The following is a 22,274-nucleotide window of genomic DNA, read 5'->3' on the forward strand; positions in this document are numbered from 1 at the left end:
CGGTGGGACATCGGCACAGCCTGGGCTGGTCTGAGCCACTGCAAGGCCAGTCTGCTGGGCCGTGGGCTTTGGGGCCACACAAGGCTGCCCGTCCCACACCGTCCCCTGGTCCCCGGCCCCACGCAGTCTCATCTGGGAGGCCACCCGCCCTGAGAGCAGGTTTGAGGTCAGATCACGGAAGCCGGAAGGAGTCGGCTGGTGTTTCACCCCAGGAGTGGGTGTTCTCCGACCATCAGAGAACATTCTTCACCCTCATTCTGAAGAGATGGCCTGTGGGAGAAGGCCCGGTTTCCATGGCAATGTGTTCACACCCCCGAGGCCTCAGGGCCAGGGTCTGGCTTCTGCTAGGGTGGGGACAGCAGGTGACACCCAGAACCGATCACACCCCGAAAGGTGTTGGGGGCCACATGGCCCTCCCGGGGAGGGGGGTGGATGCCACCAGGAGCTGGGAACCAGGCATGCCCAGCGCCCACCCCCAGGGCTCGGATGCATCTTATGGTCGAGGGAGGCACACCCCCCCACCGCCCCCCGTGGCTGGTGGCTTCCCTTCTTGCCACTAGAATTGTTTTCAGAGGCACTTTGCTGCTTAGCTAAGGTCAGCGTGAAGTGAAGGCTTCGGTGGCCTTGGCTGCTGGCTTGACTGTAGCTTCGAAGGTCTTGTTTCCAAGGTCAAAATAAGTAACTTACCAGCAAGACGTGTTCTAAACAGTTACTTGCAAGTCAAGAAATAGCTTTATTTTATTTTATTTTTTTAACATCTTTATTGGAGTAGAATTGCTTTACAGTGGTGTGTTAGTTTCTGCTGTATAACAAAGTGAATCAGCTATACGTATACATACATCCCCACATCTCCTCCCTCTTGTGTCTCCTTCCCACCCCTCTAGGTGATAACAAAGCACCGGGCTGATCTCCCTGTGCTATGCGGCTGCTTCCCACTAGCTATCTGTTTTACGTTTGGTAGTGTATATATGTCCATGCCACTCTCTCACTTCGTCCCAGCTCACCCTCCCCCCTCCCCGTGTCCTCAAGTCCATTCTCTACGTCTGCATCTTTATTCCTGTCCTGCCCCAAGGTTCATTAGAACCTTTTTTTTTTTAGATTCCACATATGTGGGTTAGCATACGGTATCTGTATGGCAGACTAGGTCCATCCACCTCACTGCAAATAACTCAATTTCGTTTCTTTTTATTAGCCGTATTTTAAAATGGCACTTGGGCAGTGGGGTTTGGATTTAAAATAAACGAAAACCAAAATGTCTGTGTTGTTGGAATTAGCTGTGATGAACATTTAAATTACTTATGGGCTGAAAATAGCAAGCCCAGAATGGAACAGCTCTGTTTGCATGATTTTTTCAGAAATATATCAAGTTGGGATTCATCAGTGGGTTTTTCTTTTTCTTTACTGAGGTATTGTTGATTAACAATATTACATGTTTCAGGTGTATGAGATAACGATTCATAATTTTTAATTGTTATATTCCATTTATAGTTACTACAAAACACTGGCTGTATTCCCTGTATAGTTCAATACATCCCTGTAGCTTATTTATTTTATACACAGTAGTTTGTACTTCTTACTCCCCCACCCTGTCTTGCCCCTCCCCCCTCCCCACTGGTGACCACTAGTTTGTTCCCTACATCTGTGAGTCGGCTGCTTTTTCGTTATTTTCACTCGTTTGTTGTATTTTTAAGATTTCATATATAAGTGAGATCATATAGTATTTGTCTGTCTGACTTATTTCACTTAGCATAATATCCTCCAGCTACATCCGTGTTGCTGCAAATGGCATTCTTTCATCCTTTTTTATGGCTGAGTAATATTCCACTGTATATATGTGCCACATCTTCTTTATCCATTCATCTGCTGATGGGCACTTAGGTTGTTTCCGTGTCTTTGCTGTCGTAAACAGTGCTGCTATGAACATTGGGGTGCACGTATCTTTTCGAATTAAGTGTTTTCATTGTTTTCAGGTGTTTACTCAGGAGTCGAATTTCTGGATCATGTGGCAACTCTAGTTTTAGTTTTTTTCGGGAACTTCCGTACTGTCCTCCACAGTGGCTGCACCAGTTTACATTCCCACCAACAGTGCAGGAGGATTCCCTTTTCTCCACATCCTTCCCAACATTTGTTATTTGTGTTCTTTTTGCTGATGGCCATTCTGACAGGTGTGAGGTGTTATCTCATCGTGATTTTGATTTGCATTTCCCTTCATCTGTGGTGTTTTGACCTCAAGGGTCAGACCTCATCTTGAATGTGAATTTGAAAACGTCAGTTCCACGTGGACGATCGGAGGCCACACCCTGGTGTGAAGGGGGAAGTTCTAGGCTTGGGAGTGGATCCCCATCTTCGGGAGGCCAAGGCAGCAGAGGGGCTGCCTGATGGCGGCTGAGGTTCCCCTGTCTGAGGAGCCCGGCCCTTGTAGCAAGACGAGGGAGGCCTTGGGCCCAGGCCACGCATCTCAGGACAGACAGCGGCTCGTTTTCCCTCCTGATCAGGAGACCAAGGGATCGGGGCAGCAGGCGGGGCTCAGGTGGAGCTCAGGTGTGCCTGGAGGTGGAAGCGTGACTTAGCCACGCACGGAAGGACGGCGTCCACGTGGACCAGACCTGAGAGCTGAGCTCTGACCTGACGGGCACCTGCACCCTCTCCCCCCGCCTCCCCGCAGCCTCCGGTCACCTGCCAGACCCCTGGGGTGCTGCCCTCCTCCTCCTTCAGAGGGAGAAAGAGATGCTTAAAGAGAGGGGAAGGACCTGCCTTAAGACTTACTCCTGTCTTCTGGGCCCTGGGAGCGGGCGAGCACAGGGCTGTGTGGATCTCTGGTCCTGCTTTTGCCTCCCCGGGGCCCGGCACCTGGGGCTCCTCTGAGGCTCCTGCACTGACCGGTTTCCAAAAATCCCCTTTTTAAACAGGCAGGCGGGCAGCAAGCAGGCGTCCTGACTGCCAGGGTGCGTTTCCTGCCTGAGGGGCCCCAGCTTCATGCTTCTCTTTTGGGGAAGCGTGTGCCCGGGGGTGGGTCACATCCCTGAGCGTGGTCATTGCACTTTGGGATCCAGACCCCGGCCTCTGACTCTGCATCTGGTTGCCATCCCGAGGATATAAAGGGTCCTGGACCAACATGCACACGTGCCCTGGGTGATGGGCGTCCCCACCTGGCCCGCGGGCCGCGCCTCCCATCCTGCCTGTGGGTCTGTCGCACACTGAACTCGGGCGATGGAACGGCTGGGCTGCCTGGCGGGCACAGCCCGAGCCAGCCTCGTCGGCCCTGTGCCCCTCGCGTGAGCAGTTACAGAGCCTGGTCTCTTCCCATTTCTGCACTGGTGTCAGCACCCTCAGATGCAAAGTGTTCGCCTGGGAAGAAGCAGAAAGCAGGCCAGGACTGGCTGCCGTGTCCCGGTGGAAACAGTCACGGTCTGTTTTACGTTTTGTAAGTGGAGTCTGTTGAGTGTGATCCCATTTTTGTGAAACCCCGATACGTGCAGATCAGGAGGTCATGACCAAGGGACAGCAGGTCCCAGGGGTCATCGTCTCCCCTGGGCAGGAGCCGTGGGAAGCCCCGTGAGGGGCAGGTCGCCTGGTGCCCCTGCAGCACCCCCATGCTGTGCTTTCTTTTCCAGCGACATATTCGATGCAATGTTCCCCGTCATGCACATCGCTGGGGAGACCGTCATACAGCAAGGTACGCCCCTTTCTGCTCCTCCCCGGGGCCAGAGCCCTCTGGGAAGAATGGGTTATTCACTTGAAAAGCATATTTAGGGCTTCCCTGGTGGCGCAGTGGTTAAGAATCCGCCTGCCGATGCAGCGGACACGGGTTTGAGCCCTGGTCCGGGAAGATCCCACATGCCGTGGAGCAACTAAGCCTGTGTGCCACGACTACTGAGCCTGTGCTCTAGAGCCCATGAGCCACAACTACTGAGTCCGTGCGCCACAACTACTGAGCCTGTGCTCTAGAGCCCGTGCGCTACAACTACTGAGCCTGCGCTCTAGAGCCCACGAGCCACAACTACTGAGCCTGCGCCCTAGAGCCCGTGCTCTGCAACAAGCGAAGCCATGACAATGAGAAGCCCGTGCACCAAAACGAAGAGTAGCCCCTGCTTGCCTCAACTAGAGAAAGCCCATACACAGCAACGAAGACCCAACACAGCCAAAACTAAAAACAAATAAATAAATAAATTCATTAAAAGAATGTACATTATACAAAACTCTCATTGTCTTGAGAAAAGCCACTAATGGCACTTCAGAACAGTCCACTTAACAAGTTAACATGTGTTAATATGTTTCGATAACCTCCTTGTTATTAAAAACATGGTGGAGCCGTGCTGAGTCCTGGCAACGTGCTGGGAGTGGATTTCAGATGGCGGTGTCAGGAGAGGACATGCCTGTTGGCCTGACTGCAGTAGCCGTTTCCCTACGTGTGTGAAATAGGCCATCGTGTTCTGCACCTTCCATACATACAGCTTTTATTTAAAGATTTTTTAAAATTGATGAGACCTGGTACTGCTTAGCAGAGGTCTGTGAAGCAATGCCGAAAGGTGGTTTATTACAAGAAAAACAAAACTTCGCATTCTTGCATCACGTGTCCTGTTTCCCTTTTCTTGTAGGGGACGAAGGGGATAACTTCTACGTAATCGACCAAGGGGAAGTGGACGTAAGTATCCTGAACTGTTTTTGGAAAATAACTCCTGTCTCTGCGCACAAGCTCAGGGCTAGAAGACGTCTTTCTGAGTGACGTGTTTCCGCTTTTTCAATCCAGAAGTGATAGAGTTCACTTAAAAGATACTGTAAGCATATCTGAGCACAGAGTGAAATAAGAAGGGCAGCTGCCGCCTGCTTCCTGCACAAGCCGACCGCGGTCCCGGGGCCCCGATTGACCAGCCCTGCCCCAGCCAGGAGCCCACGGCCCAGCAGGCTCACTCAGCCATGCTGGGTGCTAACGCTTTTTAAATGTCTACGGGCCCTGTGGCTCTGGCTTTACGATGGAACCAGGCTCCGTCCGTCCCAGGGATGTGATGCTCCCTGATTTCGTTCAGCTTCCTCCCCCTACTTCCTGCCTTCAGGAGTGAGGGACCCAGGCTCCGACTTGGAGGGAGGTGCACCTCCTTCAGTCGCCTGCCCCCGCAGGCTGAGCCCACCCTGCTTGGATGGCGGTGTCCTTGCCTGGGGCCCCCGCGTGGGCTTCTCCAAATGCGGGGCTGGGCCTGTGCTGCCCTCTGCCCCAACCTCCCCCCCCACACCCCTCCCCCTCCTCCTTCGGCCTCCATGAGTGTCATCCTCTCGGCTGGGCGTTAGCAGTGCATCTACCCCCAAGGTTTCCTCTGTGGCCCTGATTCGGTCCAGCTTGTGCACCTGTTCCCAGGAGCGTCTGGTTAAGGCAGGCCCCCGCGGCAGACTGGCCCCCATGCCCCGGGCTCGGGACTGAGCCTGTCCTGGGGTTCTGGACTCCACAGTCCCGGCACTATCGGGGCACATCCAAGGAGCCCCCGAGCCAGCTCCGGGCCCAGGATGCAAGTGCTGGGGATGGGGCAGGGATGGGCCACTGACGGTCTCCACACGCCACCCCCACAATCCGAGCCCCCATGCGTTGGGGTTCCCGCTGCTGTCTGGCAGTGCCGCCCCGGTGCACTGACCCAGCCCGGTTCTCAGGGCTCGGCTTCTGGAACTGCCAGGCCATTGTGGAGGGGCTGGGGGGGCATTTGCTCACTTGTTCCGCCAGCAGTACGTCTGCGTCCATGTGGTCGCGTGTTCTGGGAACCGGCGGGCGGCCCTCGGCTTCCGGAGCTGGTGGCACAGGAAGTGACTCACCACGAGGACCTCAGGGCGAGCGGCACACGGAGTCGGAGTTTCTGTCCGTCCTGAGCGGGGGGGCCTGGACCAGGCCTCTGGGGGCGAGGGCTGTTCTGTCTCACACCACAGGCGGAAACTGAGGCAGGAGCCGCAGGCCCGGGGCGGCCACGGCCGCAGAGCGGGTGGCAGATGGAGGGTGAGCGCGGGCTGAGGCTCCAACCCGGGCTCAGGCTGCCAGCAGAGCCACCTCCTGTGGGCTTTGCGTTGGGTTAAAACAACACCAGCCCAGGAAGCAGAGGAGACCGACGAGGCTGCCGCGTCCCGGTGTCTCCAGAGCTGCCCCCTTCAGAGGGGCTGAGGGGTCGGCTGGCTCCAGGCTCAGGTCCGGGTCCTTCCTCGGGCCCTGACCCCTGTGTGGGCTTCTTCTGCACCTCGGTCTCTCTGCTGTCACCACTCTCCATCCTGTCCCCCGTCCTCCGTCCCTTTCTTGTTTTCTTTCCTTTTTTAATAAATTTATTTATTTATTTATTTAGTTTTGGCTGCGTTGCGTCTTCATTGCTGTGCGCAGGCTTTCTCTAGTTGTGGCGAGCAGGGGCTACTCTTCGTCGTGGTGCGCGGGTTTCTCATTGCGGTGGCTTCTCTTGTTGCGGAGCACGGGCTTCAGTAGTTGTGGCACGTGGGCTCAGTAGTTATGGCTTGCGGGCTCTAGAGTGCAGGCTCAGTAGTTGTGGCTCGTGGGCTCTAGAGCGCAGGCTCAGTAGTTGTGGCGCACGGGCTTAGTTGCTCCGCGGCATGTGGGATCTTCCCGGACCAGGGCTTGAACCCGTGTGCCCTGCGTTGGCAGGCAGATTCTCAGCCATCTGCGCCACCAGGGAAGTCCCCCCTTTCTTGTTTTCTTGCTCAAATGTCGATTGAGCACTCGTGTGCTGGACACTTACAAAGCCCTGAGGATACACCTTTGGGGACGCGGCCCCTGCCCTTGGGGTTCGTAGTCGTCGGGGAGACCCCCTGGAAGGACATTCCCAGTGTGCATCTTGCCTCTGAGCCTCTACCCGTCCTTTCCCTCTGTTCTTATTCCTGCTCTGACTTGCAAACTTCGCTGCATCCTTTGAGACCCCACCCAGGCAGAGCCACTGGGCTGACGACCGAGATCGGGACTCTCCCTTGTGCACAGGGTCCCACAAAGATTGGGTCCTGCTTTCCAGCCCCCGGAATGTCCTCCGTCTTCTGCTTTCCTTGGAGTCACATGACTCCTCTAGTTCAATCCCGAAGGTGTTTCCAAAGTGCCGACTCATGTCACCAGAGTATGTGGCTAAGTGAGAGTTGAAATGACCCTGGGGTTGGCACGTCGGAGGCTGGGTTCCCCCCAGCGAGCAGATGCAGGGGCGGCTGACCTTGGACCCAGAGCCCTGTCCTTGTCTTTCGAGGAGCCTCGAGGGCCCACCGTCGGGGTCCCGGGAGACGCGCCTCCCTGGCTGGTGTGCTCCACGCAGATGCGAGGCCCAAGCCTTGAGGTTACCTGGCTGCTGCCTGGGCCTGGGCCCTCCTGCCTGGAGTGGCAGCATCTCTGTGTTACTCCACACGCGGGGTCGGGTGGAGGCCCTGTGGGTGCCCCCAGTACGTCTGCCCTGCCCTCTGTCCCCATTAATCCACCCGCCACCACCCTCCTCGGTTGGCCCCGTGCACAGTGAAGATGCCCTCTCCCTTGCAGGGAGGAGTGGCCCCAGGTGCTGGCGGCCACCTCCCCTCTGAAGGTGCGAGCACACAGGAGGGTGTGAGAGGCGGGCACCCACCGGACCCAGCACTGCCTGAGTGGAGGTGCTGGAACCGGCCACAGGGCTGAGCGCTGGTGGGAACCCTACCTGCTGGGCGGTGGGCCCGGGGGGTGGGGCGGGCGCTGTCCCCCGAGACAGGCCCCTTGGCCCCAACCGCTCAGCCCTGGGTGTCCTTGTCCACGCGCCCCATCTGGACTCAGGACCCCCGTCCCAGCAAACTGTAGAGTGTCAGGTGCTCTCACCTGCTGGCCCGCACCTCCATCTGTGAGTGAGGGGAGGGGCTGGCTTGGCCCACTTGTCTGGGCAGGACCCCTCCCGGCCCCCAGGGATGTCAGTCACCGAGCCAGGTCTCTCCGGGCGGGGGACATGGGGAGGCGACCGTGTGACGGGGAAGTGGGGTCACTTGCTGTAACCGGGGTTACAGGCAGGTCCAGCCCTCCCCGCAGCGGCTCAGGTACGAAGGCAGCTGTGAGACGCCTGAGCCCGGATGCCTGGGCACTGTGGGTGGATGCCACTTTCTGGCTGACTCTCCAATTCGGGACAGTCAGCCCGGATGGGACAAGGCGGTGACTTGGGGGCCGCCCCTCCGTCAGTCTCATCAGAGTTTCCAGCTGCTGGTGGGCGTGGGAGGGCCGGGCGGGGCGAGGGAGACTGCAGAGGGAGCTCCTGTGATGTGGGCGTGAGCGCACGATAAACGTGCAGGGCCTGAGCCTTGTGGGTGAGGCCACGTTTAAAGGAATCAAAAGATGCTCAGTCAGGAACCTGGGGTGAGAAAGTGGGCTGCTGACTGCCAGCACGCATTCTAATAATGACTGTTAGCACCGCTCTGGGCACGAAGCTGCAGCTTCTCCCAGTTCTCCCAGGCCTGGGGCCGTGTTTTGTTTGCTCCTTTCTGGGGAGCAGGGGAGGGACCCTGACCAGGGACTGGCCGCTTGTGAGGGTTCCGAGGGAGGCTTTTAAGGCTTGAGTGAGGCCCATCCTGTGAGGGCGGTGGGAGTGGAGACTGTGTCCGTCACATTGTTGCCCTGAAGCCCCCAGCACGTGGGCTCCCCTCGGAGGCCCCATCCTGGCCTTTAAACGGGCATGGTTTGGGGGTGGTCATCCAGAGCCCCCCTTCTGCCCTCTGACCAACGGTGCCCTGCGGTGGGGGCGGGGGGGGGGGGGCGGCGACGGCCAGGTGACCGGATGCCAGAAACACCAGCTTGGTTTAAATTACGGTTTTCCAGAGAGACGTGGAGAGTGCTGGCTGCAGTGTGTGTGTCACTGAGAGCTATAATCCATTTTCCTAAGCACAAAAATATCTCCCAATTTGTTTTATTCGTGGAACGTAGCATTTCCACTTGAAAGGACACTCCTCGGCTGACCTTACAGGCTCAGGAACACGGTTCCTCCCTGATGCTTCCAGGCCTTTGGTGCTTCAGGGCCTCCTGGGGGGGGGTGTTCTACCCCACCCCAGGCTCCAGCACCCCCCCACCCAGGGCTCCCCCTGTTTCACGAGACATCTGTGAGGAGACGTCTCCAGAGGTGGGAGGGGCCTCTCGGGGACAGGGCACCCCAGGCCGTCCGGCTCCACGGGTCACGGCCCACCAGTCTGCTTGCCTGGTGGTCTGTGTTTCTTTTTTACTTGGTAAAGTACACATAACGTAACAGTTGCCGTCTTAACCGTTTTCAGGGTCTGTTTTCACACTGTTGTGTGGCGTCACCACTGTCCGTCTCCAGAACTTTCTCATCTTCCCAAACTGAGACTCTGTCCCCATGAAACACTAACCCCCAGCCCCGGGCCCCCACCCTCTCTTGCCGTCTCTGTGACCCTGATGCCTCCAGGGACCTCAGAAGTGGAACCACACAGGGTCTGTCCTCCTGGGTCTGGCTCATCTCACTGACCATCACGTCCTCAGGGTTCATCCATGTTGTAGCAAGTGTCAGAGTTTCCTCCCTTTTTAAGGCTGAGTCACATTCCACTGCATGGATGGCCCACGTCTTGTTTATCCGTTTACCTGTTGTGCCCGCCTTTGTGGCTGCCACCCTGAGCCGTGCTGCTGTGGACGACGAGCTGTGCAGGGACCTGGGCGTCCTCTCAGGCGCTCTCTGCTGACCGGCCACTTCCTGGGCGCTGGGTGGCCATGGCCCCGAGCCGGCTGTGAAGCTTTCCTGCAGCATCTCACCCACAGGGTGTGTCTGGGGGCCCAGCACCCCTCTTGGTTCCCTGCAGAGGTCCTGGTGGCCCTACTGTGGCCAGAGCCTGCTCTGGAATCACGGACAGGTGACCCAGAGCCCCCTGTGTGGTGGTGGTAATGTGATGACAGCTCGGGGAGGGGACCGGTCGGTCCTCGTGCACACCCCACAGCGGGCCCTTGACGGGGCACGTGGTCACCCCGGAAGTAAGTGGCGCTTCAGACGTGGATTGGGATCCTGATGGGACCCTGCCTTGTGGGACCTCGGAGAGCGTGATGTCTGTGAGGGCAGGGCGGGAGGAGGCCCAGGTGTGGTGGGTTCCGAGGAGGGAACCTGGCTGGTGGCTGGCCACCCCTGAGGAGTGTCTGCTGACCCCGTGGGGCTGGTCCATGTGACCCGGGCACCACAGACAGGGAGCTGGGAGGGAGTCTCTGGGAGGAGTTGCCTCTCAAGCAAAACCAGACAGTCGACTTTCCCCAGGTGTTTTGGGCTAAAGAGGGTTGAGGCTCGGAACCGGGTTTACCTGAGAAGCGCAGCCGACATACCTGGACTCACCCGCACAGACTCACCTGCTTGGAGGCCCCGTCTCTTTGTGGCCGGAGCCTGGGAGCTGGGCCATTAGCTTTTTCTCACCATCTGTGAAACCAAAAACAACAGCGGCTGGCACGCCCTACTCGCTTCCTTGCCCGGGCGGCTCCGGGTTGCGTGGGAAGTGGCTGCGGGGGGCAGGGGGGCTGAGGCCGCAGGACCCCCCCATCCAGTGTAGTGGATAACTCAGTGAGTGATTCTGTCTCCACTCACCCAACAGTTATTTCAATTGAATTTCTGTTTTCTGTGGAGTCGAGTGTTGAACCGAAGTGTCCCGGGTTTGGGGGCAGGCGGGGAGGCGGCCGCCCTGGCGTTCCCAGCTGCTCGTCTGCTTCGGCGGGGCCGAGGTCCGCATCTCAAGTCCCCCTTGATGGGAGCGCAGCGCTACCTGGTCTCAGGTAAGCAGATTCTCGTGCTTTCGACCCAGTCAATCACCGGCTCCACCTCCGTCCAAAGTCGAATCGGAGCTGGTCCATCATGGGCAGGCGTCAGCATCACCTGCTGAGATCCTGGCCTCTGGGCTGCACCCCTGGGGGTCTGATTCAGTCGGTCGTTGTCGGGGGTTGGGTGGGGAGGGGGGCGTGCACCTGGGTTTCCGCAGGTTCCCAGGTGGTGCTGTGCACCTGGTCCGCACACCACCTGTCGAGTAACGTGGTCGAAGGCTGTGTTTCTGGGACGCCCCTCGCTCCTCCCTGCTCCCCTCCCGCCGCCCTGAGCTGGGCTCCAGCTGCAGCAGGGGGAGCCTCCCAGATGTGAACCTGGCCTCAGCCGTGCTGGAACCTTCCGGTCCTGAGACGAACACCTCCCTGTGTGGTCTTGATGCATCCAGTGCCCTCCGAGTTCAGCCCTGCCTCAGGGCCTTGGCTCGTCCTGTTCCCCCGCCTCAGATCTCTTCCCCCTGGTCTTTTCAGGGGGCCCCTCAGGCTGGGCTCGAAGTCACCTCTTCAGAAGCCCTCTCTGCACGGTCTGGACTATGGCTCCGCCATCCCTTCTCTTCAGGGCCTGTGCTTGTTTCCATGACATAACGCTAGTGTGGTGAGCACTGACCGGTCGGCCGGTAAGTCCCGGTGAACAGGAATCCACACGCTCCAAACCGCTGAACCCAGCAGGTAGAGCGTGCCAGACACCCAGGTTGCTGGGGCTGACACGGGGGTGACAGAGAGTGAGCGAATGAACGAAGATCAGCGGGGCGGGAGCTCTGGGCTCAGCCGGAGAAGCCGAGGCAGCGGTGGGAGCACAGACGTAGCCCAGTAGGGCCTCCCACCACTTCTCTTTAAAAGAAGGAAAAACAAAAATGAAACAAAGCACGAAGTAGCCCCTTTGCGTGCCAGCTGGGGTGGGGCTGGGCACTGTGCGGCCCTGGTGACAGAGGCCAGTGTCCGAGAAGGATGGCCCTTTGTGCTCCGAGGGGCGGCCCTGCCCGGCCTCGCCTCTGCACAATGCTCTTCTCTGACGCCTCTGAGGACGCTGTCGGGACCTCGGTGAGGAAGGGTCCTCATGGCCCCCTGGTGACGCGCTCCGGCCCGGGTGCCCTTGGTCCTGTGTGCCCTGCGGCAGCAGCTGCCTACGTGCTCTTTGGGGACACGCCCTGGGGAAGTGGAGGTGCAGCCGCTGCTGTTGCCTCTCCTAAGCCACCTACCCTGTTCCCTGGGGGACCCTGTGCTATTTGGCGGGTGATGGGGGTGGCCTGCCCCCCGGCAGCCATCCGAGGAGGTGGTTCCTTCTCCCCCTGAGGTGGGAGCCGGGAGGCTGCACACCCTCCCCAGGCTCCGTATGTCCGGCGAGCCTCCCAACCCGAGATCCGTGGTCCTCTGAGCCCACGTCACTGTGGTGTCCCCGCACCAAGGGAGCAGGCGCGGGCGCCAGGGGAGGGCCGGCTGGTGCAGCCTGGGGAGATGGCGTTCCGCAGATCGCGTGGATACCCCCGTGACGCCACCAGTGCCACCCCCACCCCCTGCATCACCCACGAGAGTGAGGGCGTTTAGTCACACATGAGAAGGTTCGAGGCCCCCTTCGGAATCAGAGCTGAAACTAGACGGCGTCCGTCACCCACAGCCTGGGGAGTAGCGGTGCGGCAGTGAGAATGGACGGACTGGACCCAGCGCTCAGACTCGCCTGGCACAGAAGGACGTGCTGGGGTTCCTTTCAGCCGCACCGCGGTCATCTGAAGGCACCTGAGCCCTCGAGGGGCCCCGGGAGTTCCCGGCACCTGGAAACGTCCCGCGCCCTGACCTGAGTGGTGGGGAGACTCACTGCGCTGCACGCTTAGGGTCGTACAGGTTAAGGTTTGAGAGTTGTATCCACGCAGAGAGGATTTTACAAACATACAAGCCCTGTGAACGGAGGACCAGCTGCGAGGGGAGCTGGTGCCAGCCCGGCTGAGCCTGGGTCACCGTGACTGCCCCTCCACAGACTCTGGTCCCCTTTGAGAAAACCACAGGTGGCGGCTCTGGGGGTGCTCTCTGTTGGGGGGAGCATCTCGGGGCACAGCCGGGCGGACACACTCCCTGCCTCGTGGGAAGGATGGGCGTCGCCCTGATTCCTCGAGGGCCTTGCTGAGTGGAAGCTGGCGTCTCTTCTCCCCGACACCCGGCAGGGGCGTCGTGCAGGCTCGCTGGGCGGGCAGGGGCTCGCGGGGACAGAGGCGCAGGCCCCGGGTCGCTCTGTAAACTGTCATCTCCATTCCCCTGACACCTTGTGGGCAGGCCGGCCACCGCTCCCCAGGCTTGCTCACACCGGACTCCGTTATCACCTGCGTGGTGCCCCGCAGGCTGACAGTTCTGTGCCTCAGTTATTATCAGGATAATGAGTCATTGATTCCATAAGAATTGCTTCCATGATTCATCGCAATCCATTCTTTCCCGACATGCATGCTTTTTGCCAATGGGAACCATTCTTCAAGCTCATTGACATCGAGGGAATGAACAGTGGTTGTGTTAATTTATAGTAAGCGAATCTGTATAATAAACAATCCGGGCCATTCTTGCAGGATGCGGACGTGCGGCCCCTGGATAGTAGGGACACTGTGCGGCGGGCGCCGCCCTCCCAGGCTGAAAGGGAATCTTGTCCGCCTTCTGGGCTCGGCCCTCGGCGCCAGCCTCCGCTCCCATTGACCGCAGGCCCGGGCACTTGGGTGCTGCCCGCGGGGAGCGGAGGCCCTGGGGAGGCCCAGGGAGCCTGGCTTCTTCCTGGCCGTGGGGCCTGCCGGTGGAGGTGGGCCAGGGGCCGGGCTGCTCCCTGGAGCCTCAGGCAGCAGGAACGGCAGGGAGGGCTGTCTGTGAACGAAGTGGAGGGGCCTGCACGGGTGGGGCGAGAGCGCCATGGCAGGGGTGACTCGCTGGTGTGCAGTCAGGGAGCCCGAGGCCCAGGTGCACAGCCCACCTCTAGTCTGTGAGGAGCTGAGTCGCAGGCCGACCTGGGAGGTGGTGGGACTCGCTCTCCTGCGGACCGGGAGCCGCAGCAGTGCGTCCAGCTGGGGCCTGGCCAGTCTCGTCTGCACTGACCGCTGAGGGCCTCCGCCTTTGTGCCCGTCCAGCCTCGGCTCTGGGTAGGGCTGGGCGTGAGTCAGGCGCCTTGGCCGATCCTGGGCCTGGGCAGGGCAGTGCCGAGTCCTACCCGCCTGCAAGGGACCTGGGGGCTGCAGCAGCCTTGTGCCTTCCTGGGGGATGGAACGGAGGGCTCCCTGCGCGGGAAGCAGCAGTGTAACCCCAGGCCCCCGTGATGCTGTCCCTCTGTCCCCCAAAGGTGTATGTGGACGGAGGGTGGGTGGCCCCAGACCCCGTGACGCTGTCCCTCTGTCACCCGGAGGTGTATGTGGACAGAGGGTGGGTGGCCCCAGCCCCCATGACACTGTCCCCCTGTTCCCCCAAGGTGTATGTGAACGGAGAGTGGGTGACCAGCATCAGTGAAGGCGGCAGCTTCGGGGAGCTGGCCCTCATCTACGGCACCCCCAGGGCGGCGACTGTGAAGGCCAAGACGGACCTCAAGCTCTGGGGCATCGACCGGGACAGCTACCGGCGCATCCTCATGGTGAGTGAGTGGTGCCTGCCTGGAGGCTTCGCCAGGGCTGGGAGGGCAGCCAGCCGAGTCCGATGCCCACCAAGCATCTCGCGGGAACCCTGGTTGTGTCCAGGTGGGGGCCATAAGTAGGGATGCGATGGGTGGCGAGTGTCGGGAGGGGGTTCAGGAGAGTTACCCAAAGGCAGGCAGACAGCTGGGAAAGCCCCTTTTGCTTTCCTCCCCTGTTCTCCTGGCAACTGTCTGGAATGTGGTTGTGATGGCTGGAGTTCCAACTGCCATTCTTGACCATGAGGTGGTGGAGCGAATCACTGAGAGGAGCCCGGCCTCTGGGAGCACAGTGGGACCGCAGTACCGGGCAGGCTGCTGGCCTCTAGGATTCCTTACTTGGGGACTGTCATTTTAGGTTTTCTCACATGCAGCCAGCTCCTCTCTTAGTTGGCATGGTGTGGGTGTAGGTGCGCATACCTGTGGAGGCTCGCCGTGGGGCTCTCGGGAGCAACGGGGCAGGTGTTCACAGAAGGCTCCGGAGATGAGCCTGTGCGCCGAGAAGGCCCCTCCCAGGCAGAAGAGGCGGGATCTTCCCGTGCCCGCTGAGTGTCCGTCCTGCACACGCACTGCTGGGTTCTCGGTGCTGGGACCCGTCAGGGGACTGGGAGGCTGACACGCTGGAGGAGATGACGGAGCAAACATATACCTCCTGTTGACAGTTTCCACGGAGAATGATAGAGCAGAGAGGGGCAGAGGTGGGGGCGGGGGGCTGATGTTTTAAAGAAAGCCCTGAGGCCCCCCTCCCTGAGACCCCTTTTGTGACGAGGTGGTGTGGAGCAGAGGCCCGGAGCAGGGAGCCCTTGGCTGTCCAGGGGGAGAGTGTTTGGGCAGTAGAAACGGCCAGTGCAAGGGCCCTGGGGTGCAGGCCTGGCTGGCCTGTTCGTGGACCAGTGGGGAGACAGTGAGGATGCCGGGATCCTGTGGTGGGTGGGGCGGGGGCCTGGACTCGGACTCTGAGTGCACCAGGAGCCCTGGCAGGATTCTGGGCAGAGAAGTGGCAGGAGCCGCCCTGGACCCAGTGATGCCCTGGCACTCGGGGGCCTTCTGGGTGAGAGTGGAGAGAGTCCCGATTCGGGAGGGGTGGAGGGAGGTCCTGGCTGGCCACTCTGGTCTGGCCGCAGGTCTCCGGGCAGAGGCCCCTGGGAGCTGAGTGCCCCGTCCTCGCGGAAGTCACGCTCCTTGGCTGTCCGTGCTCGCTGGTGGTGACCGCTGGGCCAGGCGCTTTTCTGCTGGTCAGGGGTGGTGCTGGAGGACCTGGGCGGGGGTGGGCTCATTCCTGAGGGCAGCCCCCAGGGGCTGGTGATGGTGTTTGCTCAAAGGCCGCCCCTGTGGGCCTGGGATCCGAGGAGTCCCGACGGCCTGGAGGGAGGTGACCCAGGTGAGCACATTGCTGGGAGACCCCGGGGCTGGACGTGCGACTGCCAGGTGCCCTTTGGGCCTTGGTTGTCGCCTGAAGGCCAGCCTGGGCAGTGCAGTTTCTGGGGTGCGGGCTGTGGTTTGGGATGCTCTGGGGGAGGCCTGGGGAAGGTCTGGGATGTTTAGGACAGGCTCTGTGAGCTCAGTCCCAGCTGAGCCTGGAGAGCCGGTCCTGCCCCGGGGGCCCCTCCAAAGGGGAACGAGGGAAAAAGGATTGCCGGCTGCCCTCCTGGCTCCGCTGTAGCTCCTGGTCCTTCGTGATGCAGGGAGGGGTCAGTTCAGTCCTGGGGGCATCTGTTTCGTGCGGCTCGTCGTCTGTGCACTCGGGGTCATCCACTGGGGGAGGCACTGCCCTGCCCTGCCCTGTGAGGTGAGTCCTCGTGGAATGCGGCTCCCGCTCTTTGGTCTTAAACCTGCCCATTCCTGTTTTCTCCGGGAGAGATCACTGTCTGTGGGGGGAGGCGCCCCAGGCACCCTCCCCCTCCCTGTCTCCTCTGGATGCACCTGGCCCGTTGCATAAGCCATTGTTTCTCCGCCATCGTCCACGCTGAGTCGGAGTCGTCCTTGGCTGTGGGATTTTTGTGGCTGGAACAGTACATTCAGGGAAGTTCCCAAACCACCGAGGCAGCTGGCGCTTCCTCTGTTTTAATTCTGGATCCCCGGGCACTAAGAATAGCCGCGGCTGCGCTGGGAGCCTACAGAGCCCCCACGTCTTGGGAAGAAAATGACAGTGTGGCCCACTCGGGAGGGAGTGTCCGTGGACGGCGTCCATTGCTGCATCAGCCCGTGGCTTGGGCGGACTCGGATGCACCCATCGTGCGACGACTGGACCCAGAGCTGGACACGCGTGGGGGACGCGGGATGGAGGCTGGTAGTGTCTCCGGGAAGAGGGCCACCCACCTCTGAATCCCAGAACATCGGACCCGAGAGGCTCCGCTGCTCCACGTGCTACAGACAGACGGATGCACAGATGGAGCTTGGTGAGGCCAGCCACGTGCGCCGCCTCTGAGCAGGACGGGGGCTCGACCCCCTCCGGGCCCCCAGGCAGGGGCCAGCGACCCCGGACTTCATTCTTTCAAGCTTCAGTACCTTTGGTTCGCCCTGAATCTTACGTGAGACCCCAAGTGGGGATTGATGAGTGCAAAATCCTGTTGTGGAGTCTGGGCTGGGGTCTCCAGAGCCCCACTTGCCTGGGGGTCCCGAGACCCCCGGAACCAGGTCCTGAGGCGCAGCGCTGAGCTCCCTCCCCACCTGCTTGGGCCCCTGGCTCCCATCCATGAAGTGGGGCAGCAGGAGCCTGGGACCCCCTTCTCGTGGGAGCTGGGGCGGGGTGTGTGTGTGTGCACGTGTGTGCTTCAGTTCATGGCTACAGGGCCGGTCAGGACTGAACACGTAAGGGGAAAGGGCGTTTGGAGTGGCCGGTCCAGGTCGAAGGGTCATCTTACCCGACGTAGATCCCTCCTCCGCCTGGCGGGTTCGCACCCTCCCCCGAGCTGCGGCCCGGGGGCAGGCCCGCTGTGAGCACTCTGTACCCAGGGGTGTGTGTGCTATGGCCAGAGCCCTGCTGTCTGCCGGGACCCAGGTCCCCAGCCCGTCCTTGGGGCCGGCTCAGTCCACGCAGGTGGGGCCTGGGGCGGTGGGGGCCTGGATTTCGCAGACATTTTAGGTTCCAGTCTTAGGACAGAACGCTTCCCCGGGGACAGCGGGGTGCAGTGCAAGGTGCAACAGAAGGAGCCTCACGTTGGGCATCGGGGTTCCGGGCTGGCCTCACGCCTGCGCCAGTGGGTCGGGGCTGGGGGCGGGGCCGTGTCTCCAGCTACGAGAGGCCGGAAGTGAGGTTCCAGGCCCCGCTGCTGGCGGTGAGGTGGGAGGTCAGGAAGTGCTGTCTTCCCCTCCCTGCCCTGCCCATGCATCCCCATCCATCTGTCCCGGGTCAGGTGAGGGCGCCGCTCTACTGCCCTGCGGGGGGGGAGGGGCACGTGAGGAGTGGCCAGTGCTGTGGTGGGACGTAGATGGTCTTTCTCTGCGGTCTCTGTTCCTCAAAGTCGGCCCGACGGGACCCCAGCACAGAGATGTGGAAACCGAGGCTGCAGGAACCAGGGAGATGGGCGGAGCTGATCCGGACCAGGCCCCGTGCCCCCCGCCACCAGCGTGGGTCCTCTGCAAGCATACATGAGGACGAGGGTTCCAGGCCCCGCTGGCTCCTTCCCTCAGTGTGGCCTTGGGGAGGCCCCGTACCTGTGACGGGAGTTGTACGTAGGGCCAGCCTCACCGGGCACAAAGCCCACCTTGGGGCTGCCGGCAGATGCGCTGCAAAGCCCCCCAAGGCGATGGGCCGGCGCCCCGGACACCTGCGTGATGCGTGAGCCGACAGCGGGGCTCCCGGCCCTGCCTCCCCGTCCGTCTCATCCCAGGAGGAAAGCCTCCAACGGGAGGCGCCTTGGTCAGCCTTGGAGGTGGATCTCCTTGCCCGAGGGTCCCGGGTGGCCACCTCCAGCTGTCATCCTGCGGCGGGAGATGGATGGGCCAGTTGTGCCGAGCTTTAAAGTCTAGGGTTCCTGGGCAAACACGCCTGCATTCCAGTGGGTGGGCGTAGCTGCTGGGAGGTCAGCGGGAATATAAATTATCTTTCAAAAGAAACGCCTTTCTCGAGGCCGGCGGGGTCTGAGACGGCTCGGCTCGGGCTGGGGGCTGAGCTGAGCTGAGCATGCCGCCACCGCAGGCGTCTAGACCCGCCGCAAGCGGACACACAGGGCCCCAAGACTCCTAGGTTCTGCCACTGACCGCCAGGACGCCGTGTCCCCTCCGTGGCCGCCAGCCGCGGTGCAGGAGCTCCGTCTACACCCTGTTGGTCCAGTTACCATGTGGTCTTGGGTCCCAGCCCCGTGGGGCTCTTTGCCAGATGGAGGGGCCCTGGGGTGTCTGCGCTTCTGTGAGGGAGGCAGGGAGAACCTCCAGGATTCCAGATTCGAGACTCGCAGCCTCTTTAACGCTGGTCTGGCCCTGAGCCACGCAGAGCCGACGGGGAGTCTGAGGCCGGGTTGGGGGGCGGTGCCGAGGTCCTCACACCATGTCAGCTGACCGATGTCTGGTCGCGTAACTTTCACAGAATCCTGTGGGACAGGAATTAAGATAACCCATCGTCCAGATGAGGAAACTGAGGCTCAGAGAGGGGGAGCTGGCTCGGGGCGTGCGGATACGGAGTGAGGGGTGGGATTTGAACCCGGGGCTTCTGAACCCGCTCGACGTTCAGGCCTCCTGGCTCCCCCCTATCCCGTGGGTCTGGATGAGGCCCAACCTCACGTGTGCGATTAGGACGGAGACCCCGGAGGGGGAGGTGCGGGGAGGTCTGGGCCGTGAACGGCAGCCACCACTCAGGCCCTTGCTCGTTCGAGGGGCTTCCGGGGTCTCCTTTTAGGAGTTCAGAGTCACCTGGGGAATTTGGGAATGTGGAAGGGGTTGGGGCAGGAAGCCCTTCTGAACACCTGCTTCTCTGTGTCTTCCCCTCCCACAGGGCAGCACGCTGAGGAAGCGCAGGGTGTACGAGGAGTTTCTCAGCAAGGTCTCCATCCTGGGTGCGTGCCCCCGACCTGGCTGCCCGGGGCTGCAGCCCAGCCGTTTCCACATGCCCTGCAAGTTTGGGACACACATGCGTGCTCACACCTGTGCAGTGCGCCCACACACACATGCACACTCAGATGCATCGTGTATGCAGGCATGTACGCGCCCACGAACACACACACACACACACACACACACACACACACACACAGTGTCTGCCCTCCATCCATCCGTGCTTTGCATGTCTGTCTCTCTACCATCAACGCCATTCTCTCCACGTTGGTCCATTTGGAGCTGTGTTGAGCGTCTTTCCTGACCTGTTTGGGTTTTCCTCCAAGGGGGTTCTCGTGTGCCCCCCGCTTTTCTCATCCTGGGATCTGAGAGACACGTCGGCCACATTTCCATTGACCGTCAGGAGTGTCACCAGGTTCTCTCCAGCAGATTTTCAGCGTTTTGAAGTTGCTTTGACATACACGACAACGACGTATCATTCTGGACCAGCCTTCCCAGTAGGACTTTTGGCAGTGATGCAGGTGTTCCGTATCCGTGTGGAACACTTGAGAATTTTAATTTTATGTCATTTTAATCAGTGGGAATATGAATCAGTGTGTGTCTAGCAGCTCCCCTTAAGGACAGGGAGTGGACCCGCTTGGGAGAGTGAGTGACGTCTAAGTGCTAAGGCCCTGGGAACCGCGGGAAATAACCGTCCAGCAGGAGTTCCTGCGGGAACATCACAGCCTTAAAAACCCCAGGCTGGACTTCTGGGTGCAGGTGGTGCGTGAGGCTTAGCCTCCTTTTCTAAGAACCTTTGGAGTGAGGAGAAGAAGCAGGTGCACTTTCGTGGGTGCAGAGGCGTCAAGGAGACAAGAATATACAATGGAGGAAAGACAGCCTCTTCAATAAGTGATGCTGGGAAAGCTGGACGGCTGCATGGAAAAGAATGAAGTTAGAACACTGCCTAACATCACACACAAAAAACCCTCAAAATGGATTAACGACCTAAATGTAAGACCAGGCAGTATAAAACTCCTAGAGGAAAACATAGGCAGGACACTCTTTGACGTAAATCACAGCAAGATCTTTGTGGCTCTGTCTCCTAGAGTAATGGAAATAAAAAACAAGAATAAACAAATGGGACCTAATTAAACTTAAAAGCTTCTGCACAGCAAAGGAAACCATAAACAAAACGGAAAGACGACCTACGGACTGGGAGAAAATATTTGGAAGCGATACTACTGACGAGGGATTAATTTCCAAAATAAACAAACCGCTTATACAGCTCAATATCAAAAAAACAAGCCATTCAAAAAATGGACAGAAGACCTAAATAGACATTTCTCCAACGAAGATATACAGATGGCCAACAGGCACATGTAAAGACACTCAACATTGCTAATTATTAGAGAAATGCAAATCAAAATTACAATGAGGTACCACCTCACACTGGTCAGGATGGCCATCATCAAAAAGTCTACAAATAACAAATGCTGGACAGGGTGTGGAGAAAAGGGAACCCTCCTACACTGTTGTTAGGAACCTAAGTTGGTGCAGCTACTAGGGAAAACGGTATGGAGGTTCCTCGAAAAACTAAAAATAGAGCTACCATATGATCCAGCAATCCCACTCCCGGGCACACGTCCAGACAAAGCTATGATTCAAGAAGATACGTGCACCCTAGTGTTCACAGCAGCACTCTTCACTAAAGCCAAGACACGGAAGCAACCTGAATGTCCACGGACAGAGGAACGGATACAGAAGATGTGGTGCATGTATACAGTGGAATATTACTCAGCCGTAAAAAGGAATGAAATAATGCCACTTGCAGCAACACGGATGGACCTAGAGATTGTCATACTAAGCAAGTAAGTCAGAAAGAAAAATACCAGATGGTGTCACTTATGTGTGGAATCTAAGAAAAATGGTGCAAATGAACTTACTTACGAAACAGAAAGAGACTCACAGACACAGAAAACAAACTTATGGTCACCAAAGGGGAAGGGGGGGAATAAATTAGGAGTTTGGGATCAGCAGATACACACCATTGTATATAAAATAGATAAGCAGCAAGGTCCTACTGGAAAGCACAGGGAACTATATTCAGTATCTCGTAATAACCTATAAGGGAAAAGAATCTGAAAAAGGATATATATATATATGTATATATATATATAATGTGTATATATATATATAATGTGTGTGTATATATATACACACACATTTTATACATATACACGTATATATATAAACATATATACATACATAATATGTATATATATGTATATTTATAATGTGTATATGTATATAATGTGTGTGCATATATACACACACATTTTATATATATACACGTATATATATAATATGTATATACATATATAGAGCCGAATCAATTTGCTATACACCTGAAACTATCACAACTGCACTTCAATTAAAAACATGGTTAATAAAAAAAGAGACACGGACATGGATGGTCATTTCAGCAATTCCTACAAGGACAAGAAAGTAGAAACAACCTAAAGTCTGTCATCGCAGGAGGGTCCTCGCGCCCGGGTGTCTGTGGGGTACAGGTTTATACTCCAGTAAAGCGCGTGGACTACGCCTCCACGTGTCGACACGTGTCATCACGGATCTCGGACACGAGATGGTGCAGATGGCGGTGCGTCTCCGCACAGTTTTGGCAACGCTGGGTCATGTGTACGAAGCCATGTTACAGTAAAGGTGTAAGACCACCTACGGGGTGGAAACTCACCAAACCCTTTAAGATTTAAAAAATATATATCCACCAAATCCTTAATAGTCACAGCCTCTGCGGAAGGAGAGAGAACTCGAATTGAGACAAAGGGACGCGGTTTTATCACTAACATGATGTGTCTGTAGGAGCAGCTCTGAAGCAAACATGACCAAGTAGTCCTG

The 22,274-nt window shown here is 58.5% G+C and overlaps 1 protein-coding gene across 7 annotated transcripts in view; it reads left to right on the forward strand.

The window, feature by feature from the left end:
* PRKAR1B (protein kinase cAMP-dependent type I regulatory subunit beta) overlaps positions 1–22,274 on the forward strand; it is an 88,170-nt gene that overhangs the window by 49,058 nt on the left and 16,838 nt on the right. For 6 of the 7 annotated variants that reach the window (XM_032604897.1, XM_032604895.1, XM_032604892.1 and 3 more), the window contains 4 exons: positions 3,615–3,676; positions 4,599–4,645; positions 14,190–14,348; positions 19,318–19,378. In XM_032604897.1, coding sequence (XP_032460788.1) covers positions 3,615–3,676; positions 4,599–4,645; positions 14,190–14,348; positions 19,318–19,378 — 329 coding nt within the window. Of the gene's footprint in view, positions 1–3,328; positions 3,425–3,614; positions 3,677–4,598; positions 4,646–14,189; positions 14,349–19,317; positions 19,379–22,274 lie in introns of those variants that run through there. The other variant, XM_032604898.1, reaches the window with a different exon arrangement.

Source organism: Phocoena sinus, chromosome 15 (assembly GCF_008692025.1).
Source record: "Phocoena sinus isolate mPhoSin1 chromosome 15, mPhoSin1.pri, whole genome shotgun sequence".
In the NCBI taxonomy this organism is placed as follows: Eukaryota; Metazoa; Chordata; class Mammalia; order Artiodactyla; family Phocoenidae; genus Phocoena; species Phocoena sinus.